The 25,480-nt window shown below is 34.5% G+C and overlaps 1 protein-coding gene across 1 annotated transcript in view; it reads left to right on the plus strand.

Annotated features, from left to right (window-relative positions):
• lipeb (lipase, hormone-sensitive b) overlaps positions 1–25,480 on the plus strand; it is a 170,495-nt gene that overhangs the window by 108,507 nt on the left and 36,508 nt on the right. Inside the window, exons 6-8 of the mRNA XM_070869259.1 lie at positions 884–1,069; positions 12,014–12,163; positions 12,835–12,979. Of these exons, the coding sequence (XP_070725360.1) occupies positions 884–1,069; positions 12,014–12,163; positions 12,835–12,979 (481 nt within the window). The remainder of the gene's footprint in view (positions 1–883; positions 1,070–12,013; positions 12,164–12,834; positions 12,980–25,480) is intronic.

Consider the following 25,480-nt stretch of genomic DNA (forward strand, 5'->3'; position numbering starts at 1 on the left):
AGCAACCCAGAGCCCTGAGCTCCCCCGGAAACCCGGGGCCCCTCCCCCCGGAGACCCAGGGCCCCTCCCCCAGCAGACCCAGGGCCCCTCCCCCCGGAGAACCAGGGCCCCTCCCCCGGCAGACCCAGGGCCCCTCCCCCCGGAGAACCAGGGCCCCTCCCCCAGCAGACCCAGGGCCCCTCCCCCCGGAGACCCAGGGCCCCTCCCCTGGCAGACCCAGGGCCCCTCCCCCAGCAGAACCAGGCACCTTCCCCCGGGAGACCCAGGGCCCCTCCCCTCGGAGACCCAGGGCCCCTTCCCCAGCAGAACCAGGGCCCCTCCCCCGGGAGACCCAGGGCCCCTACCCTCGGAGACCCACGGCCCCTCCCCCCGGAGGCCCAGGGCCCCTCCCCCGGCAGACCCAGGGCCCCTCCGCTCGGAGACCCAGGGCCCCTCCCCCCGGAGACCCAGGGCCCCTCCCCCCGGAGACTCAGGGCCCCTCCCCTGGAGACCCAGGGCCCCTCCCCCGGGAGACTCAGGGCCCCTCCCCTGGAGACCCAGGGCCCCTCCCCCGGGAGACCCAGGACCTCTCCCCCGGGAGACCCAGGGCCCCTCCCCCCGGAGACCCAGGGCCCCTCCCCCGGCAGACCCAGGGCCCCTCCCCTCGGTGACCCATGGCCCCTCCCCCCGGAGACCCAGAGAGTAAGATGATAAGGAAGGGATGGACGATACAGGATGGGAAGAGGTGATTAGAATGGGTCTTGTGTGGTGTATGAGCTGTATAAACCCGCTGGGCCGAGCAGCCTGTTTCTGTGCCGTAGATTCGATGTGATACCATTCTCGATTCCCCCCCTGTCCGCGCTGATGTTTCTCACCGTGTTCCTCCTGCCTTTCTCCCTGCCAGTCTCTGGTGACCCTGACGTCCACCACGGTGCGTGTGAACAAGACTCTCTCCGTCCCACCCACCTGCTTTGAGATGCCCCTGCTGGCCGACCCCAACCTGTCAGTAGTCATCACGCCTCCAGTGGCTCATTCCGGCCCCGGACCCGTGCAGATAAGGCTCATCTCCTACGAGCTGCGAGACGGACAGGTAATGGAATGATGTCCCGAGGTAGACCGTGATCTCCCACCATGTTGTAAGACATTGTATGTTGGAACACTGTGTGAAGGGAATGCGTGCTCGCCGTGTTGTATGTTGGAGCACTGTGTAAAGGGAGCGTGTGCTCTGTGTGTTTTATGTTGGAGCACTGTGTGAAGGGAGCGCGTGCTCTGTATGTTGGAGCACCGTGTGAAGGGAGCATGTGCCGTCCATGCTATATGTTGGAGCCAAATGTGAAGGGAACATGTGCTGTTCATGTTGTATGTTAGAGCACTGTGTGAAGGGAGCGTGTGCTCTGCGTGTTGTATGTTGGAGCACCGTGTGAAGGGAGCGTGTACTCTGTTGTATGTTGGAGCACCATGTGAAGGGAGCATGTGCTGTCTGTGTTGTATGTTGGAGCACTGAAGGGAGCGTGTGCTGTCCATGTTGTATGTTGTAGCACTGTGTGAAGGGAGCATGTGCTGTCCATGTTGTATGTTGGAGCACCGTGTGAAGGGAGCATGTGCTGTTTGTGTTGTATGTTGGAGCAGCGTGTGAAGGAACATGTGCTCTGCATGTTGTATGTTGGAGCACTTTGTGAAGGGAGCGTGTGCTGTCCGTGTTCTATGTTGGAGCGTGTGTAGGAAGCGTGTGCTCTGCATGGTGTATGTTGGAGCACTGTGAAGGGAGCGTGTGCTCTGTGTGTTGTATGTTGGAGCACTGTGTGAAGGGAGCATGTGCTCTGCGTGTTGTATGTTGGAGCAGCGTGTGAAGGGAGCGTGTGCTGTCCGTGTTATGATGAGGGTGAATGGCCGACGATGGGGGTAGAAAGCCATGTTATGTGTCTTTATTAATGGACCCCTCTCTTTTCTGGGTATGGGGTGTTGAAGCAGGATCTGTGACCGAGTATTGCCCTGCCGGTATGACCATAAGACGGCCCCATACCCAATTCACCCCGTTCACACCACAGGGTCGATTCAGTAGCACGGGCAACGACTGCTTGCACAGGATTGCTTGTGGGACCTTCAACAAGGTCGTGTTCGGGACCTTGGTCCCCTTCACATGGCAGACCCGCTCAGGACGGCCACGTGCAGACAGTGCTGCTGGGCAGGTGGCTCATCGGATGCAGGCCCGGAATAGGTGGGCCTCGTTGGCCTGTCACATCTGGGACTGCACTTTCACTGGGAGAACATCATCATCTCCCTGAAATGGTCCTGTACCCCTCCCTGAAATGACACCTGACCTCTACCCAGCCCCAGGATACGACAGTGGTAGTGACCCCTAGTGACAGACTGTGGATACTGCTGTCCCACAGTGACCCCAAGTGACAAACTGAGGGTACTGCAGTCTCCCAGTGACCCCTAGTGACCCCTAGTGACAGACTGTGGGTACTGCAGTCCCACAGTGACACCTAGTGACAGACTGTGGGTACTGCTGTCCCACAGTGACCCCTAGTGACAGACTGATGATACTGCAGTCTCCCAGTGACCCCTAGTGACCGACTGTGGATACTGCAGTCCCACAGTGACCCCCTAGTGATAGACTGTGGGTACTGCAGTCTCACAGTGACCCCTAGTGACAGACTGTAATATTGCAGTCTCACAGTGACCCGCCAATGACAGAATGTGGGTACTGCAGTCTCACAGTGACCCCTAATGACAGAATGTGGGTACTGCAGTCCCACAGTGACCCCTAGTGACCGACTGTAGATATTGCAGTCTCACAGTGACCCCTAATGACAGAATGTGGGTACTGCAGTCTCACAGTGACCCCCTAGTGACTGACAGTGGGTACTGCAGTCTCAGCAACCCCTAGTGACTGACTGTGGGTACTGCAGCCTCAGTGACCCCGAGTGGTACTTTAATTAATAAATTTCACCAATGTGAACCTGGAATTATGAGCCATCGCTCTGTGGTTAGCACCCCATCTCTGAGTCAGAAGGTTGTGGCTTCAAGACCCACTCCAGAGACTTTTACACAAGAATCTAGGCTGACACTCCTAGTGCAATGCTGAGGGAGTGCTGCACTGTCAGAGATGCCTTCTTTCACTTAAGAGGTTAAACTGAGACATCTGCCCTTTCCGGTGGACGTAAAAGATCCTGTAGCACTATGTTGAAGAAGAGCAGTGGAGTTCTCCCTGGCGTCCTTTCATAAGATAAGAAATAGTAGCAGGAGGAGGCCATTCGACCCCTCGAGATTGCTCCGTCAATCAATAAGTCCATGGCTGATCTGATCATGGACTCGGCTCCACTTCCCTGCCCGCTCCCCATAACCCTTCACTCCCTTATCATTCAAAAATTTGTCTCGCTCCACCTCAATGACCCAGCCTCCACAGCTCTCTGGGGCAGAGAATTCCACAGATTTACAACCCTCTGAGAGAAGAAATTTATCCTCATCTCCGTTTTAAATGGGTGGTCCCTAATTCTGAAACTATACCCCCTAGTTAGTGTAATGCATTTGCTTCATGGGTTCCTTGCTTCAGAATTCATAGCAACACATTGCTAGTCAGAATGAGTTGGTTTATTAGCAAAAGGTTTAACAATCACACTTCACATTACCGGTTCATCCACCAGGCTCATAACCACCTGCCCCATTGTGGACCCACTGAACCCAACTGGCTGGGGGTTGATTGAGTTTTGTGAACATCACATGACTGGCTAAGCCTCTCACAACTCAACAGCTCTGTAAATCTGTGAGCATATTCACAGGTACATACATTACAGTTAGCACACCCATCTCTGACTCAGAAGGTAGTTGGTCGCACTCCAGAGACTTTTACACAAGAATCTCAGCTGACACTCCCAGTGCAGTGCTGAGAGAGAACTGCACTGTCAGAGATGCCGTCTTTCAGATGAGACGTTAACCTCAGACGTCTGCCCTCTCTGGTGGATGTAAAAGATCCTGTGGCACTATTTCGAAGAAGAGCAGGGGAGTTATCCCCGGTGTCCTGGCCAATATTTATCCCTCAATCAACATGACGCACAGAGATTCTCTGGTCATCATTATCACTTTGCTATTTGTGGGAGCTTGCTGTGCGCAAATTGGCTGCCGCGTTTCCCACATTACAACAGTGACTACACTTCAAAAGTACTTCATTGGCTGTAAAGTGCTTTGGGACGGCCGGTAGTCGTGAAAGGTGCTACATTGGCCTGGATGATGTGGAATCGGTATGGGTGGTGCTGCGGAATTCCAAAGGGCAGAAAACGCTGGTGGGAGTTGTGTACAGACCACCAAACAGTAGTAGTGAGGTTGGGGACAGCATCAAACAAGAAATAAGGGATGTGTGCAATAAAGGTACAGCAGTTATCATGGGCGACTTTAATCTACATATAGATTGGGCTAACCAAACTGGTAGCAATGCGGTGGAGGAGGATTTCCTGGAGTGTAAAGCTTCTGGCTTTAAGCCAGGCCTTTGTCCTTCTGAGACCACATGGCCAAAATGGCTGTTTTTTTACCTGGTTCAATTTACAGAAAAGAACACGACTTCTTTGACCTTATTGGCTCAATTGATATACTGTTAACCTTTAATTGGCTCGCTACCAAAGGTCCTAAAATGTCAAGTTGATTGATGACTTAATGCAATGTGGTCTGTGTTTTCTCAAAACTGCAGCCAGGCTGCAGAGCTTGAATTCTCTATCAATCCCCCCTTTGATTCTTTCACAAACTGAATCATAAAACATCAGGTATCACTGGTTAAACATTCTACAAAATAATTTCATACATGTTAATAGAGTTTCCTTCTAAAATTTGCTGATGTGTTTCGTCATATGTCAGGACTAGTAACTGCCACACAAATTTACACCAACCCGAATTCCATCGTGGCCACAATGGAAGTCTGGTTTTAGTAGGTTAATGAACCTATTCCAATTTAATCCAAATCAATATCTTAATTCAACCAGTAAATAACCTTCCCTTAAGCATAACATACCCCTGTGCCACGTACAGACGGTCTGCTGGGACCTGCAAGGTGTCTCACCTTAGGGACAGCAGCTACAGCCGCCTGGTTGCAACAACATTTAATCAACATAAACAAACAATATAAAAGTAAAATATTTACAACAAATAGAATTAAACCTTCCACCAATGAAGTTCATATTGAATCTAGCCATTCAGTGGCTCCGCTCCACAAAGTGAATGATGGGGGTTGCTTAAGTTTTTTTTACCTCCTTTTGAATATGCTCCGCTAAGTGAAGTAATTTCTTCGGAGCTATCTGGGATATACGTGCAACACACAGTTCCGAGTAGGGTGCAAGTACCTCCCTTTTCAGCCAGGATGTAGTCAAGGGCCAGTCTATTCTGTAGGGCTACTCTGTGGATTGCTACCATTTCTGCATTGATTTTAACTAGGGCCTCTGAGGTATCATTGGCTACCCGTTCCACAACGGATGCCATGTTAATGGATTCCCTTGCCAGTCTGGCGGTCCCATACCTGGGGATCAGAATGGCAAAGAACCTCTCTGTTTCTGTGATAGCTCTCTTAGGACAGTGTAAATGTTCTGACAGTGACTTTATATGATGCATATATGGCACAATGTGGGCTAAATAGCAGGATCCCGTCCAATTCTGGGGCAGCCAAGGGTAGGCCTTGTGGCCACACACCCAATAGGTGCCATTATAGGCAATGAATGTTAGCTGTTTCTTTGTCAGCAACACTCCGGGGCCTGTCCAGGCTTTTCCATCTGTTTTATTCAGAATCCCTGTTACGTTAAAAATTCCCACATCGGCCCAGTTTGGACGGTTCCATGGCTTGATTATATTATAATTCCGGGAGCAGTTACTATACCCCATATTTTGGCCTCCTTTGATATTTCTAATCAGACAGACCGATTCCCCCGGTCTTCCTATTCCCATTGTATTAGTGATAACAAAAAATGGGGGCCGTTTGGAATTATTGTACCACGGTTGGTATCCCCCTTCAAAGGTAGTCAGATTGTAACCTGCTGACTTCCATTTACGTGCCCAGTTTTCCGTATCCTGAAATGCATTGCCTGTTTTGTTTTAATTAATTATCCACTCAACCATTTCCGAGATATTCAAGGGAACTGGCCTCAAGGGAATCCCTCCCTTTGAGTGAATAGGAATATGCGCACACACCCAACAACTAGAAATGTTACCTTGTTTGGCATAAATGTATGACATATATAAAAAGGTATTTACATGTAATTCCCTTGCTACCCTACTATTTCCCTTTGGTGCTAGTAAGAAGTAGGCAAATGCCTAGAATACCTACAGTCAGTAATACAGTAAATTTATACATTTTCGCAAAAAGTAATTGTTCTTATTAGATTTCAGCTTCAGTTACGGGTGCTCGTTTAACGTGTGAAGCGTGGATCCAGGCTTTCTTTCCTTGGACTTTAACAGCTGCCTGGGTGGTCAATAACACTTGATAAGGTCCTTCCCACTTGGCACCCAAAGATTCTTTATGTAACTTTTTCACGTACATCCAGACTCCCGGGATGATGTCGTGTCCTCCTTCGGGTGGATTACCCCAAGCTGCCGATACCTGTCGGGAAACAGAACTAATAGCATTGGTTAGGTTCTGACAGTATGATAACAAAGTGTCACTCATTAAGTGAACATCAGCTTTCCGTAAATCGATAGTTCCTGGCAGCGACATGGGTCTTCCTGTTATAATTTCAAATGGGCTTAGACCTGTAGTTCTGTTTGGGGTTGCCCTAATACTACACAGCACTATTGGTAGTGCCTGGGGCCATTGTGTTCCTTCTTGGTGATATTTGACAAGCCGTTGTTTCAGAGTTCGATTCATTCGCTCGACTTGTCCTGATGATTGTGGATGATAAGGACAGTGTAAATCCCACGTAATGTTCAGTAACCTACAGACTTCTTGGCAGATAGCACCTGTGAAGTGTGTTCTCTGATCTGAGTCAATGCTACTCGGGACTCCCCATCGGGGAATGTAATCCTTACACAAGACCTTTGCAGTGTGATTGGCTGTGGCTCTTTTAGTTGGGACAGCTTCTACCCATCTGGAGAATCTGTCGACCATGACAAGAATGTTAGTGTATCCTTGGCATGAAGGAAGAGATATATAATCAACCTGCAGGTGCTGGAATGGTCCGACAGGGGCAGGGGGCCTCAGTTGGGGCATTACCGTGATGGGTCCAGAATTATTTTTCTGGCAGGCCACACAGCGGTCTGCTACCAGCTGGGCATGTTTTTTAAATCCCCAACCCCACCAGCTTTTCTGGAACCGTGCCGTCATCTGTTGTGAGGCCAAGTGTCCCCACGAGTGGATCTGTTGGGCTAAAAAAGGCATAAGCGCTTGTGGCGCGACTGGCTTGTCGGTAACTCTTTGTCTCCAGACACCATCTTCGCATAGCTTAATTCCTGCCTCGATCCATGTCCATTTTTCCTCTCGGGAGCACTCGCCTTGCATTGTTTGAAGGTCTCGTGTCAGAGTCCTGAGTGCTTTCAATCTGCACATCTGTGTTGGTTCTTCTGGGGGAACGCCCTGTGAGGCGATATCTTTAGCTGCCTGGTCGGCTAGGGCATTTCCCTGTGCTTCTGTGGTATTTTCCTTGGTATGGGCCTCACACTTCAGGATGGACACTTCCTGAGGTAATTGTATGGCCTCTAGTAAGTCTCGGACTTCTTTTCCATTTCGGATAGGTGTACCAGCAGCAGTGAGGAATCCTCTTTTCCGCCGTAACAGACCAAAGTCGTGAGCGACTCCAAAAGCATAACGCGAATCTGTGTAGACATTAGCTGTCTGTCCTTCTGCTATTCGACATGCTTCTGACAGGGCCCGTAACTTGGCCTGTTGTGCTGACGTTCCTGAGGGTAAACATCCTTTTGCCACTACCTCATATAAGGTTCTAACTGCCCATCCTGCTTTTCTGGTACCATTATCAACAAAGGAGGAATCATCTGTAAACAGGATGAGGTCTGGGTTGTGCAGAGGCTCCTCTGCTGCTAAGGCTGCTTCTTCTGTTTCTTTTAAAATCTCCACGCAGTCATGCTCTTCATATTCTCCCCCCTCTTGCTCCCTTGATTCTGACATCGGGAGCATAGTTGCAGGATTAACCGGGCTGGCCCGGACGATATGGAGATTAGGAGCTTCCAAAACTGCTGTCCAGCGGGTCCATCTAGCTGCCGTCACCTGAGACATTCTATTCATAGACAGCAAAGCGTATACGGTGTGGGGACACTTGACAATCAGCTTTTGGTCGAGGACTAGACCCTCAGTGATCATTACCGCTCGACATGTAGCTTCCGTGACCCTTAGGCAACTTCCCCATCTGAGGGCTACCGCATCCATTTTTGCCGAATAATAGCCAATAGGTCTTTGCCGATCACCATGTTCTTGTGTCAGTATAGCTGTCATATATCCTTCTTTCTCATGGACAAACAGGGTAAATGGCTTACCACTGTCGGGGATTCCCAGAGCCGGTGCCGAACACAAAGCCTTTTTCAAATTCAGGAAGGCCTCTTGCTGTTCCTTAGTGAGAGTGATGGCTTCTTTAGAGGCATGTTTCCCCTTTAAAATATCATTCAATGGCTCAGCAAGCTGTGTGAAGGAGTCAATCCAATTTCTGTTAAAGTTACACAATCCCAAAAAAGACCTTAGTTCCTGAATAGTGGTGAGTTTTTTAGCAGCCCGAATGGCTGCAGTTCTATCCTGGGTAAGTTCTCTCTTTCCTTGTGAAATCTTTTGTCCCAGGTATACAACCTCTTCTTGGGATATTTGTGCTTTGTCGATGCTGGCTTTATGTCCTTTCAGCCAAAGGTGGTCCAGCAAAGCTCGTAAATCTTGTTCATGCTGTTCTGCCATGTTTGAAGCTAGCAAGATATCGTCTACGTATTGGATGACTGTGGATGACAGGGGAGGTAATTCTCACAAATGGCTTTGTAAAGCCATGTGGAATACCGTAGGGCTGTTGTGGAAACCTTGCGGTGACCAGGTCCAAGTATACTGTTGTCCTTGGACCGTGAAAGCAAACCACTGTCGAACCTGCCAGAGGCACCGACCAAAATCCGTTGGCCATATCTATAACCGAGAAATATTTATGTTCCGGTTTGAGGGCATTAAAAATGGGGGAGGGATCTGCGACCAAAGGAGCTTTTTGATCAATACACTGGTTAGCTTTCCTATAATCGACAGTCAAACACCAAGTCTCATTAGATTTCTGTACCGGCCACATGGGGCTATTGGAGGAGCTATGCGTTTTAATAAGCACCCTTTGTTTCTCCAATTGCTGAATAACCGGTAAGATTCCCGTGATGGCAGTTGGACTGATGGGATACTGTTTAGTGCATGGAGGCTTGGTCACGGTAAATGCTGCAGGCTCCATCTGGAGTAGGCCACAACTGTTCTTATCTTTAGCCCATATCGGGTGTCCCTTCAATTCTTCTTTCTTCAAAGTTCTAATTGACCATGTCACCCGACCATCCTCAAAATGCAACGATGAATTTATTTGGATTAGAACGTCCATTCCCAAAAGGGGTTGATCTACTGGGCCTATCCAGACCGGCGTGGTTAGTTCATGTGGACCCAGCCCTATAAGTACCAGTGTTGTCCTTTTAATTTCCATTTTATGGCCCTCAACTCCATAGGCTGTACGTGCCCTACCATCCAACGGCAAAATGTCTCCATATTGTAGGGGTAAGCATGTTAATTCCGCCCCTGTGTCTAAAAGACAGTCCACATCCTTATCGCCCACCCTCACAGTTATATATAGCCCATCTCCCCTCTGTTGTATTAGTGCGAGGAGGGGGGCCAGGGTGGGCTCTAATCGTTTTTTGCTATCCCAAGTAACTCCTTCTGTTGTTGTATTGTCAGTTGCTTAAATGCTTCTATGAGGTTGTTATCTTGTGACAAGCCTGGTTTGTTGGCTGAATTGTATCCCTGGCTGCGTCCTCTTCCCCGGCCACGACCTTGCTGTTTTGCACTGCACGTCTTGGCCCAGTGACCTTCTTTCCCACAATAATGACATTTTCCGGGTAATTTTCCTCATGACTGTTTATCGGAAACCTGGGATTTCCATCCAATAGCCTATACAGCTCGGACTTTAGCTCCCATATCCCGATCTAATTGGTTACATCGATCCACCAATGCTGCAAAGGTAGTTCCTCTACCTTCCCAGTCCGGTAACACTACCTTAAGCATTTTGGATAGTTCTGGCTTTAGACCTGCCACGAAAGCTGCTTTCAGGGGTCCAAACACTTGTTCATCCATTTCCTCATCTGTATTATTCATACCCGAATGTTCTAGCCACGTGCATCTAAACCGCTCGTCATACTCCAGGACCTCCTCTGTTCCTTTCTGTTGGCAGGCTGCAATTTTTCCCCAGTCTGTCTTAGCTGGACTGAAGGCTTGCAGCCAGTGTTTAATCGCCTCCCATCCTGCGTTTAATTCTTGCTCATCCTGCCCCAAAGCTTCTTCTACCTTGTCGTGCAATTTTCTTCCTTGTGTTTTTGGCACCATTATGGTAAAAATTTGCACTCCGTCCCAGAGATGAAGTTGATATATATTTCTTAAGCGGTCCAATTGGTCCCACGTTTTTACTCCCCCTTTCTTTGGATTGGGCAATTCCTTGGACCATTTATCAATTTTCTCTGGGTCTGCCGGATCATGAAATAAGTATTCTTCGTACACCCTTTTCCTCGTTTTTTTGGTTCCGCCCTCATCCGCAGTCTCTTCTGATTTGACTACAACTCGTCTTTTTTAAAACGGGGCAAAGCGCACCCTAACTCTTCATCCTCCGACCCTGTATTGTCAGGGGATTCAAAATCCGTATCTATTCCTCGGTCGTGTCTTCGGGTTTGCGCTTTTAATTTATCCAAACATGGGTACCCTGGGAATTGACCGATACATTTTCCTTTTCCTATTACTGTCACTTGACCTAATTATTTTTTCCATTCTTAATTTCACCTTTAAGATCTTTAACTTCCGCTTCCGACTTTTCAAGTTCAAGTCTTGTCTTTCGCAGCTGTGCACAAACAGCTTGCAATTGACCCTTTGTACTGGTCAGTTCTCGATCATGTTGGGAACGCATTATAATTTCATTCCACTTTCGGATCTGTCCCATAATGGCTAGGGACCATCGGATTCGCTCTTTATTTTTCATACGGGTCATTTTTCCCCCAGACCCTTTTAATCTCGTCCAAGGACAATTGTCCTTTGGAGGTTCCGTACTTTTGTTCGATCTTAATACAGGTTTTAGATAAGTTGAATTGTTGCTCTATGTATTCTTTCAACTGTTCGAGGATTTTATCGATCGAAACCTCAGGTGGTGCCCGCCCGCCTTTAACAGTTGTAGGCAATTCTTTGCTCTTATCTCTTGCTGCCATAATACTGATTTCTTTACTGGGGTCTCGAGTCGTCGGCTTTCCAGCCGATCAGTGGGTCGGTGATTAATTAACTAACACACCGCCGAAGTTAGACGTTTATAGGAGCTCGAGCCGACTACCAACCAGAGGGTTCGCAAACCGGAGGCTTTCGGAATCGCGTAGAAGGAGAGGCGAATTTAGACTTTTGACCGAGGACTTTTATAAAGAGGAGTCCTTACCTCAGTATGTAGGTCCGATGTCCAAATTCAGTTTCTTTCCTCAGCGATCGTGTTCGTGATGCCAAAATTGTTAGATCTCTTAATTTTCAATGAAATGCGAACTCTGGTTGTAGTTTTAATGTAATTTTATTCTGGCAGCAGCAACAAACTTCTGGCTTTAAGCCAGGCCTTTGTCCTTCTGAGACCACATGGCCAAAATGGCTGTTTTTATACCTGGTTCAATTTACAGAAAAGAACGCGCCTTCTTTGACCTTATTGGCTCAATTGATACACTGTTAACCTTTAATTGGCTCGCGACCAAAGGTCCTAAAATGTCAAGTTGATTGATGACTTAATGCAATGTGGTCTGTGTTTTCTCAAAACTGCAACCAGGCTGCAGAGCTTAAATTCTCTATCAATGTTTCTCTTGCCTCTCCGACTGGTGTTAGGACAGCGATGAGCTCAATGATCTCTGCAAACCAGAAGCTCAGATTGGCCTGGACATGCGCTTGAAAAACAAGAAGGCTCCCCGGTCAAAGTTCCTCATTGTCCATTTCCATGGCGGCGGCTTCGTGGCTCAAACCTCCAAATCGCATGAGGTAAGAGATCTCATTGTTTGTGTCTGCTGATTCAGGAAGGGAGCAGCGATTCATTTCAGCTGTGGTCATACGCAGTCCGCTCTCGAGAACAGAAATAGCAATACCAGGGCAGGTTCAGCATGGGGTTAGATACAGAGTAAAGCTCCCTCTGCACTGTCCCATCAAACACTCCCGAGGCAGGTACAGCACGGGGTTAGATACAGAGTAAAGCTCCCTCTACACTGTCCCATCAAACACTCCCAGGGCAGGAACAGCACGAGTTTGATACAGACTAAAGCTCCCTCTACACTGTCCCATCAAACACTCCCAGGGCAGGTACAGCACGGGGTTCGATACAGAGTAAAGCTCCCTCTACACTGTCCCACCAAACACTCCCAGGGTAGGTACAGCACGGGTTAGATACAGAGTAAAGCTCCCTCTACACTGTCCCATCAAACACTCCCAGGGCAGGTACAGCCGGGATTAGATACAGAGTAAAGCTCCCTCTACACTGTCCCATCAAACACTCCCAGGGCAGGTACAGCCGGGGTTAGATACAGAGTAAAGCTCCCTCTACACTGTCCCATCAAACACTCCCAGGGCAGGTACAGCCGGGGTTAGATACAGAGTAAAGCCGGTGCTGAGTTTTCTGCTGCCTGCAATCACACTTATTCTCCGTTTCTGTCTTTTAGGCTTACCTGAAGACTTGGGCCCAGGAACTGGACTCACCGATACTTTCCATCGATTACTCGCTGGCCCCTGAGGCCCCCTTCCCCCGGGCCCTCGAGGAGTGCTTCTTCGCCTATTGCTGGGCAGTGAAGAACTGTCACCTGCTGGGTACGTGTGCGCGCTGCTTGTCAATGTTGCAGCCTAGGAGAAAGGCCCAGGCTCATGATGTGGGATACAAAGTGGGTCAATCAGGACACAGCGATTGGGGGGGCAGCAGCCTCACATTTAACAGGCCGTGGTCTGTCACGATAAGAGCAATGAGGGAGGCAAGGCTTTCAGGGCTCCCTCTACACTGTCCCATCAAACACTCCCAGGGCAGGTACAGCATGGGTTAGATATAGAGTAAAGCTCCCTCTACACTGTCCCATCAAACACTCCCAGGGCAGGTACAGCACGGGGTTAGATACAGAGTAAAGCTCCCTCTACACTGTCCCATTAAACACTCCCAGGGCAGGTACAGCACGGGTTAGATACAGAGTAAAGCTCCCTCTACACTGTCCCATCAAACACTCCCAGGGCAGGTACAGCACGGGGTTAGATACAGAGTAAAGCTCCCTCTACACTGTCCCATCAAACACTCCCACAGCAGGTACAGCACGGGTTAGATACAGAGTAAAGCTCCTGCTACACTGTCCCATCAAACACTCCCAGGGCAGGTACAGCACGGGGTTAGATACAGAGTAAAGCTCCCTCTACACTGTCCCATCAAACACTCCCAGGGTAGGTACAGCATGGGGTTAGATACAGAGTAAAGCTCCCTCTACACTGTCCCCATCAAACACTCCCAGGGCAGGTACAGCACGGGTTAGATATAGAGTAAAGCTCCCTTTACACCGTCCCATCAAACACTCCGAGGGCAGGTACAGCACGGGGTTAGATACAGCGTAAAGCTCCCTCTACACTGTCGAGTCATCTTTCTGTTGCTCACTTTCTAGATTTCAGGAGGATATAGACTATTGAAATGGGCAGGCACGTGGCAGTTGAAATTTAACGCAGGGAAGTGTGAAGTGATACACTTTGTTTGGAAGAATTAGGAAAGGCAATATAAACTAAAGGGTACAATTTGAAATGGGTGCAAGAACAGTGTGTATGTACACAAATCTTTCACAGTGACAGTATGAATTGAGAAAGCTGTTCAGAAAGCATCCTTGGGATCCTTGGCTTAATAGAGGCAGACAGTCCAAAAGCAAGGAAGTCATGGTTATAAAACACTGGTTAGGCTTTAGCTGGAGTAGTGAGTTCGATTCTGGGCACTGTACTTGAGGGAGGATGTGAAGGCCTTAGAGAGGGTGTGGAGGGAGATTGACCCGAATGGTACCAGGGATGGGGAACTTCAGTGATGTGGAGAGACTGGAGAAGCTGGGGTTGTTCTCCTTAGAGCAGAGAAGGTTAAGGGAAGATTTGATCGAGGTCTTTTAATAGAGTAGATAGGGAGAAACTGTTTGCAGTGATTGAAGGGGCATTAACCGGAGGTCACAGCTTTAAGATAATTGGTAAAACTATCAGAGGGGAAGGTGAGGAGAATTGTGTTCACACAGCGAGTTGTTGTGATCGGTGGAAGACCCGGCCTGAAAGGGAAAGAGCAGGGGGGAGTGGGACTGATTGGATAGCTCTGCAAAGAGCCGGCACAGGCACGATGGGCCAATGGCCCCCTTCTGTGCGCTATCATTCAGTGGACTAGAATTTCCATGAAATCCAATATCATCGGATTGTCGCCCAAAAAACCGCTAAGATGATTAAATTAACGGCGGCGAAAAATTACACAAAAAAAAGGAAAAAATTCCACTTGGCGGGAAAAATGGGTCTTACACGCAGATTCTCGGCGGGAAACGCGATCCTGGGCAAATTGGGCGGGACTCCAATTTAGTCCCAAGCTGCGGGTTGGGCCGAGGGAGGGGGGAAAACAGTAAAAATATTTAATCCAAAAGACACACCATAAATAAATCAGAAAACATTCTCAGGACCCTTTTGCACTTAATCGCTGTAAAAGAATTATAAAAGAATGAAAAAGAATTATACAGATTGATAAACGAATGATAAATAATAAAAGAATAATCAAGAATGATAAAAGAAAGATAAAAGAATTATAAAAATATTAGAAAAGAATGATAAAAGAATGATAAAAGAATTATAAAGAATTATAAAAGAATTATAAAGAATGATAAAAGAATTGTAAAATAATTACAAAGAATGATAAAAGAATTAGAAAAGAATTATGAAGAATGATAAAAGAATTATAAAAAATGATAAAAGAATTATAAAGAATGATAAAATAATATTAAAAAATTATAAAGAATGATAAAAGAATTACAGAGAATGATGAAAGAATAATAAAAGAATTATAAAGAATGATAAAAGAATTATAGAATAATAAAAGAATGATAAAAGAATAATAAAAGAATTCTAAAGAAGGATAAAAGAAGTATAAAGAATGATAAAAGAATTATAAAGAATGATAAAATAATTATAAAGAATGATAAAAGAATTATAAAAGAATTATAAAGAATGATAAAAGAATGATAAAATAATTGTAAAGAATGATAAAAAAAATTATAAAAAATGATAAATGAATTATAAAGAATGATAAAATAATATTAAAAAATTATAAAGAATGATAAAAGAATTACAGAGAATGATGAAAGAATAATAAAAGAATTATAAAGAATGATAAAAGAATTATAAAGAATTATAAAGAATGATAAAAGAATTATAGAATAATAAAAGAATGATAAAAGAATAATAAAAGAATTCTAAAGAAGGATAAAAGAAGTATAACGAATGACAAAAGAATTATAAAGAATGATAAAATAATTAGAATGAATGATAAAATAATTATAAAAGAATTATAAAGAATGATAAAAGAATGATAAAATAATTATAAAGAATGATAAAATAATATTAAAAAATTATAAAGAATGATAAAAGAATAAAAAAGAATGATGAAAGAATAATAAAAGAATTATAAAGAATTACAAAGAATGATAAAAGAATTATAGAATAATAAAAGAATGATAAAAGAATAATAAAAGAATTATAAAGAATGATAAAAGAATAATAAAAGAATTATAAAGAATGATAAAATAATATAAAGAATGAAAAAAGAATTATAAATGAATTATAAAGAATGAAAAAAGAATGATGAAAGAATAATAAAAGAATTATAAAGAATTACAAAGAATGATAAAAGAATTATAGAATAATAAAAGAATGATAAACGAATAATAAAAGAATTATAAAGAATGATAAAAGAATTATAAAGAATTATAAAATAATTATAAAAGAATTATAAAGAATGATAAAAGAATGATAAAAGAATAAAAAAGAATGATAAAAGAATTATAAAGAATGATAAAAGAATAAAAAAGAATGATGAAAGAATAATAAAAGAATTATAAAGAATGATAAAAGAATTATAGAATAATAAAAGAATGATAAAAGAATTATAAAGAATGATAAAATAATTATAAAAGAATTATAAAGAATGACAAAATAATGATAAAAGAATTATAAAGAATGATGAAAGAATTATAAAAGAATTATAAAGAATGATAAAATAAGTATAAAGAATGATAAAAAAAGATTAAAGAATTATAAAGAATGATGAAAGAATTATAAAGAATGATAAAATAAGTATAAAGAATGATAAAATAAGTATAAAGAATGATAAAAGAAGAAAAAAGAATGATGAAAGAATAATAAAAGAATTATAAAGATTTATAAAGAATGATAAAAGAATTATAGAATAATAAAAGAATAAGAAAAGAATTATAAAGAATGATAAAATAATTATAAAAGAATTATAAAGAATTATAAAGAATGATAAAAGAATTATAGAATAATAAAAGAATGATAAAAGAATAATAAAAGAATTCTAAAGAAGGATAAAAGAAGTATAACGAATGACAAAATAATTATAAAGAATGATAAAATAATTAGAATGAATGATAAAATAATTATAAAAGAATTATAAAGAATGATAAAAGAATGATAAAATAATTATAAAGAATGATAAAATAATATTAAAAAATTATAAAGAATGATAAAAGAATAAAAAAGAATGATGAAAGAATAATAAAAGAATTATAAAGAATTACAAAGAATGATAAAAGAATTATAGAATAATAAAAGAATGATAAAAGAATAATAAAAGAATTATAAAGAATGATAAAAGAATAATAAAAGAATTATAAAGAATGATAAAATAATATAAAGAATGAAAAAAGAATTATAAATGAATTATAAAGAATGAAAAAAGAATGATGAAAGAATAATAAAAGAATTATAAAGAATTACAAAGAATGATAAAAGAATTATAGAATAATAAAAGAATGATAAACGAATAATAAAAGAATTATAAAGAATGATAAAAGAATTATAAAGAATGATAAAATAATTATAAAAGAATTCTAAAGAATGATAAAAGAATAAAAAAGAATGATAAAAGAATTATAAAGAATGATAAAAGAATAAAAAAGAATGATGAAAGAATAATAAAAGAATTATAAAGAATTATAAAGAATGATAAAAGAATTATAGAATAATAAAAGAATGATAAAAGAATTATAAAGAATGATAAAATAATTATAAAAGAATTATAAAGAATGACAAAATAATGATAAAAGAATTATAAAGAATGATGAAAGAATTATAAAAGAATTATAAAGAATGATAAAATAAGTATAAAGAATAATAAAAAAAGATTAAAGAATTATAAAGAATGATGAAAGAATTATAAAGAATGATAAAATAAGTATAAAGAATGATAAAATAAGTATAAAGAATGATAAAAGAAGAAAAAAGAATGATGAAAGAATAATAAAAGAATTATAAAGAATGACAAAATAATGATAAAAGAATTATAAAGAATGATGAAAGAATTATAAAAGAATTATAAAGAATGATAAAATAAGTATAAAGAATGATAAAAAAAGATTAAAGAATGATAAAATAAGTATAAAGAATGATAAAAGAATGATAAAATAATTATAAAAAATGATAAAAGAATTATAAGAGAATTATAAAGAATGATAAAATAAGTATAAAGAATGATAAACGAATGATAAAAGAATTATAAAGAATGATGAAAGAATTATAAAAGAATTATAAAGAATGATAAAATAAGTATAAAGAATGATAAAATAAGTATAAAGAATGATAAAAGAATAAAAAAGAATGATGAAAGAATAATAAAAGAATTATAAAGAATTATAAAGAATGATAAAAGAATTACAGAATAATAAAAGAATTATAAAGAATGATAAAATAATTATAAAAGAATGATAAAGAATGATAAAATAATGATAAAAGAATTATAAAGAATGATGAAAGAATTATAAAAGGATTATAAAGAATGATAAAATAAGTATAAAGAATGATAAAAGAATGATAAAAGAATTATAAAAAATGATAAAAGAATTATAAGAGAATTATAAAGAATGATAAAATAAGTATAAAGAATGATAAAAGAATGATAAAAGAATTATAAAGAATGATAAAATAAGTATAAGGAATGATAAAATAAGTATAAAGAATGATAAAAGAATAAAAAAGAATGATGAAAGAATAATAAAAGGATTATAAAGAATTATAAAGAATGATAAAAGAATTACAGAATAACAAAAGAATAATAAAAGAATTATAAAGAATGATAAAATAATTATAAAAGAATGATAAAGAATGATAAAATAATGATAAAAGAATTATAAAGAATGATGAAAGAATTATAAAAGGATTATAAAGAATGATAAAATAAGTATAAAGAATTATAAAAGAATGATAAAAGAATTATAAAGTATGATAAAATAAGTATAAAGAATGATAAAATAAATATAAAGAATGATAAAAGAATGATAGAAGAATTATAAAGAATGATGAAAGAATTACAAAAGAATTATAAAGAATGATAAAATAAATATAAAGAATGATAAAATAAGTATAAAGAATGATAAAATAAGTATAAAGAATGATAAAAGAATGATAAAAGAATTATAAAGAATGATAAAATAAGTATAAAGAATGATAAAAGAATTATAAAGAATGATAAAATAATTATAAAGAATGATAAAAGAATGATAAAAGATATATAAAGATTGATAAAAGAATTATAAAGAATGATAAAATAATTATAAAGAATGATAAAAGAATTATAAAGAATGATAAAAGAATGATAAAAGAATTATAAAGATTGATAAAAGAATTATAAAGAATGATAAAAGAATGATAAAGAATGATAAAATAATTATAAAGATTGATAAAAGAATTATAAAAAATGATAAAATAATTATAAAGAATGATAAAAGAATTATAAAGAATGATAAAAGAATTATAAAAGAATTATAAAGATTGATAAAAGAATTATAAAAAATGATAAAATAATTATAAAGAATGATAAAAGAATTATAAAGAATGATAAAATAATTATAAAGAATAATAAAAGAATTATAAAGAATGACAAAAGAATGATAAAAGAATTATAAAGAATGATGAAAGAATTATAAAAGAATTATAAAGAATGATAAAATAAGTATAAAGAATGATAAAATAAGTATAAAGAATGATAAAAGAATAAAAAAGAATGATGAAAGAATAATAAAAGAATTATAAAGAATTATAAAGAATGATAAAAGAATTACAGAATAATAAAAGAATTATAAAGAATGATAAAATAATTATAAAAGAATGATAAAGAATGATAAAATAATGATAAAAGAATTATAAAGAATGATGAAAGAATTATAAAAGGATTATAAAGAATGATAAAATAAGTATAAAGAATGATAAAAGAATGATAAAAGAATTATAAAAAATGATAAAAGAATTATAAGAGAATTATAAAGAATGATAAAATAAGTATAAAGAATGATAAAAGAATGATAAAAGAATTATAAAGAATGATAAAATAAGTATAAAGAATGATAAAATAAGTATAAAGAATGATAAAAGAATAAAAAAGAATGATGAAAGAATAATAAAAGGATTATAACGAATTATAAAGAATGATAAAATAATTATAAAAGAATGATAAAGAATGATAAAATAATGATAAAAGAATTATAAAGAATGATGAAAGAATTATAAAAGGATTATAAAGAATGATAAAATAAGTATAAAGAATGATAAAAGAATGATAAAAGAATTATAAAGAATGATAAAATAAGTATAAGGAATGATAAAATAAGTATAAAGAATGATAAAAGAATAAAAAAGAATGATGAAAGAATAATAAAAGGATTATAAAGAATTATAAAGAATGATAAAAGAATTACAGAATAACAAAAGAATAATAAAAGAATTATAAAGAATGATAAAATAATTATAAAAGAATGATAAAGAATGATAAAATAATGATAAAAGAATTATAAAGAATGATGAAAGAATTATAAAAGGATTATAAAGAATGATAAAATAAGTATAAAGAATTATAAAAGAATGATAAAAGAATTATAAAGTATGATAAAATAAGTATAAAGAATGATAAAATAAATATAAAGAATGATAAAAGAATGATAGAAGAATTATAAAGAATGATGAAAGAATTACAAAAGAATTATAAAGAATGATAAAATAAATATAAAGAATGATAAAATAAGTATAAAGAATGATAAAATAAGTATAAAGAATGATAAAAGAATGATAAAAGAATTATAAAGAATGATAAAATAAGTATAAAGAATGATAAAAGAATTATAAAGAATGATAAAATAATTATAAAGAATGATAAAAGAATGATAAAAGATATATAAAGATTGATAAAAGAATTATAAAGAATGATAAAATAATTATAAAGAATGATAAAAGAATTATAAAGAATGATAAAAGAATGATAAAAGAATTATAAAGATTGATAAAAGAATTATAAAGAATGATAAAAGAATGATAAAGAATGATAAAATAATTATAAAGATTGATAAAAGAATTATAAAAAATGATAAAATAATTATAAAGAATGATAAAAGAATTATAAAGAATGATAAAAGAATTATAAAAGAATTATAAAGATTGATAAAAGAATTATAAAAAATGATAAAATAATTATAAAGAATGATAAAAGAATTATAAAGAATGATAAAATAATTATAAAGAATAATAAAAGAATTATAAAGAATGACAAAAGAATGATAAAAGAATTATAAAGAATGATGAAAGAATTATAAAAGAATTATAAAGAATGATAAAATAAGTATAAAGAATGATAAAATAAGTATAAAGAATGATAAAAGAATAAAAAAGAATGATGAAAGAATAATAAAAGAATTATAAAGAATTATAAAGAATGATAAAAGAATTACAGAATAATAAAAGAATTATAAAGAATGATAAAATAATTATAAAAGAATGATAAAGAATGATAAAATAATGATAAAAGAATTATAAAGAATGATGAAAGAATTATAAAAGGATTATAAAGAATGATAAAATAAGTATAAAGAATGATAAAAGAATGATAAAAGAATTATAAAAAATGATAAAAGAATTATAAGAGAATTATAAAGAATGATAAAATAAGTATAAAGAATGATAAAAGAATGATAAAAGAATTATAAAGAATGATAAAATAAGTATAAAGAATGATAAAATAAGTATAAAGAATGATAAAAGAATAAAAAAGAATGATGAAAGAATAATAAAAGGATTATAACGAATTATAAAGAATGATAAAATAATTATAAAAGAATGATAAAGAATGATAAAATAATGATAAAAGAATTATAAAGAATGATGAAAGAATTATAAAAGGATTATAAAGAATGATAAAATAAGTATAAAGAATTATAAAAGAATGATAAAAGAATTATAAAGTATGATAAAATAAGTATAAAGAATGATAAAATAAATATAAAGAATGATAAAAGAATGATAGAAGAATTATAAAGAATGATGAAAGAATTACAAAAGAATTATAAAGAATGATAAAATAAATATAAAGAATGATAAAATAAGTATAAAGAATGATAAAATAAGTATAAAGAATGATAAAAGAATGATAAAAGAATTATAAAGAATGATAAAATAAGTATAAAGAATGATAAAAGAACTATAAAGAATGATAAAATAATTATAAAGAATGATAAAAGAATGATAAAAGATATATAAAGATTGATAAAAGAATTATAAAGAATGATAAAATAATTATAAAGAATGATAAAAGAATTATAAAGAATGATAAAAGAATGATAAAAGAATTATAAAGATTGATAAAAGAATTATAAAGAATGATAAAAGAATGATAAAGAATGATAAAATAATTATAAAGATTGATAAAAGAATTATAAAAAATGATAAAATAATTATAAAGAATGATAAAAGAATTATAAAGAATGATAAAAGAATTATAAAAGAATTATAAAGATTGATAAAAGAATTATAAAAAATGATAAAATAATTATAAAGAATGATAAAAGAATTATAAAGAATGATAAAATAATTATAAAGAATAATAAAAGAATTATAAAGAATGATAAAAGAATGATAAAAGAATAATAAAGAATGATAAAAGAATTACAAAGAATGAAAAAAAATTATAAAAGCATTATAAAGAATGATAAAAGAATGATAAAAGCATTATAAAGAATTACAAAGAATGAAAAAAAAATTATAAAAGCATTATAAAGAATGATAAAAGAATTACAGAGAATGATAAAAGAATAATAAATGATTTATAAAGAATGATAAAAAAAATTATAAAAGAATGATAAAGAATGATAAAAGAATTATAAATATTGATAAAAGGATTATAAAGAATGATAAAATGATTATAAAGAATGATAAAAGAATTATAAAGAATGATAAAAGGATAATAAAGAATGATAAAAGAATAATAAAGAATGATAATAGAATTAGAAAAAATGAGAAAAGAATTATAAAGAATGATAACATAATGATAAAAGAATAATAAAAGAATGATAAAAGAATTATAAAGAATGATAATAGAATTAGAAAAAATGAGAAAAGAATTACAAATAATTATAAAGAATGATAAAAGAATTATAAAAGAATTATACAGAATGATAAAAGAATTATAAAAGAATTATAAAGAATAATAAGAGAATTATAAAGAATGATAAAAAATTACAAAGAATGATAAAAGAATTATGAACGAATTATAAAGTATGATAAAAGAATTATAAAGAATGATAAAAGAATTGTAAAGAATGATAAAAGAATTATAAAAGATTTATAAAGAATGATAAAAGAATTATAAAAGAATGATTAAAGAATGATAAAAGAATTATAAAGAATGATAAAGGAATTGTAAAGAATGATAAAAGAATTATAAAATAATTATTAAGAATGATAAAAGAATTATAAAGAATGATAAAAGAATTATAAAGAATGATAAACAATGATAAAAGAATTATAAAAGATTTATAAAGAATGATAAAAGAATTATAAAAGAATGATTAAAGAATGATAAAAGAATTATAAAGAATGATAAAAGAATTGTAAAGAACGATAAAAGAATGATAAAAGAATTATAAAGAATGATAAAAGAATTATAAAAGAATTATAAAGAATGATAACAAATGATAAAAGAATTATAAAGAATGATAAAAGAATTATAAAAGAATGATAAACGAATGATAAAAGAATTATAAAATAATTGTAAAGAATTATAAAAGAATTATAAAAAATGATAAAAGAATTATAAAGAATTATAAAGAATGATAAAAGAATTATAAAAGAATTGTAAAGAATGATAAAAGAATTACAAAGAATGATAAAATAATTATGAAAGAATTATAAAGTATGATAAAAGAATTATAAAGAATGATAAAAAATTATAAAGAATTATAAAGAATAATAAAAGAATGATAAAAGAATTATAAAGAATGATAAAAGAATTATAAAGAATTATAAAGAATGATAAAAGAATGATAAAAGAATTATAAAGAATGATAAAAGAATTGTAAAGAATGATAAAAGAATTATAAAAGAATTATAAAGAATGATAAAAGAATTATAAAAGAACTATAAAGAATTATAAAAGAATTATAAAGAATGATAAAAGAATTATAAAAGGATTATAAAGAATGATAAAAAATGATAAAAAGAATTATAAAAAATGATAAAAGATTTATAAAGATTTATAAAGAATGATATAAGAATTATAAAAGACTGATAAAAGAATTATAAAAGAATTATACAGAATGATAAAAGTATTAGAAAGATTGATTAAAGATTGATAAAAGAATTATAAGGAATTATAAAGAATGATAAAAGAATTATAAAAGGATTATAAAGAATGATAAAAGAATTATAAAAGAATTATAAAGAATGATAAAAGTATTAGAAAGATTGATTAAAGAATGATAAAAGAATTATAAGGAATTATAAAGAATGATAAAAGAATTATAAAAGGATTATAAAGAATGATAAAAGAATTATAAAAGAATTATAAAGAATGATAAAAGTATTAGAAAGATTGATTAAAGAATGATAAAAGAATTATAAAAGAATTATAAAGAATGATAAAAGAATTATAAAGGATTATAAAGAATGAAAAAAGAATTATAAAAGAATTATAAAGAATAATAAAAGAATTATAAAGAATGATAAAAGAATTTAAAAAGAATTATAAAGAATGATAAAAGTATTAGAAAGAATGATTAAAGAATGATAAAAGAATTATAAATAATTATAAAAGAATTAGAAAGAATGATAAAAGAATTATAAAAGAAGTATAAAGAATGATAAAAGAATTATAAAAGAATTATAAAGAATAATTAGAGAATTGTAAAGAATGATAAAAGAATTACAAAGAATGATAAAAGAATTATGAAAGAATTATAAAGTATGATAAAAGAATTATAAAGAATGATAAAAGAATTATAAAGAATTATAAAGAATGATAAAAGAATGATAAAAGAATTATAAAGAATGATAAAAAATGATAAAAGAATTATAAAGAATGATAAAAGAATTATAAAAGATTTATAAAGAATGATAAAAGAATTATAAAAGAATGATTAAAGAATGATAAAAGAATTATAAAGAATGATAAAGGAATTGTAAAGAATGATAAAAGAATTATAAAAGAATTATTAAGAATGATAAAAGAATTATAAAGAATGATAAAAGAATTATAAAGAATGATAAAAAATGATAAAAGAATTATAAAGAATGATAAAAGAATTATAAAAGATTTATAAAGAATGATAAAAGAATTATGAAAGAATGATTAAAGAATGATAAAAGAATTATAAAGAATGATAAAAGAATTATAAAAGAATTATAAAGAATGATCAAAAATGATAAAAGTATTATAAAGAATGATAAAAGAATTATAAAAGAATGATAAACGAATGATAAAAGAATTATAAAAGAATTATAAAGAATGATAAACGAATTATAAAGAATGATAAAGAATGATAAAAGAATGATAAAAGAATTATAAAAGGATTATAAAGAATGATAAAAAATGATAAAAGAATTATAAAAAATGATAAAAGAATTATAAAAGATTTATAAAGAATGATAAAAGAATTATAAAGAATGATAAAAGAATTTTAAAGAATGATAAAAGAATTATAAAGAATGATAAAAGAATTGTAAAGAATGATAAAAGAACGATAAAAGAATTATAAAGAATGATAAAAGAATTATAAAGAA

The sequence above is a fragment of the Pristiophorus japonicus genome, chromosome X (genome assembly GCF_044704955.1).
Source record: "Pristiophorus japonicus isolate sPriJap1 chromosome X, sPriJap1.hap1, whole genome shotgun sequence".
Classification (NCBI taxonomy): Eukaryota; Metazoa; Chordata; class Chondrichthyes; family Pristiophoridae; genus Pristiophorus; species Pristiophorus japonicus.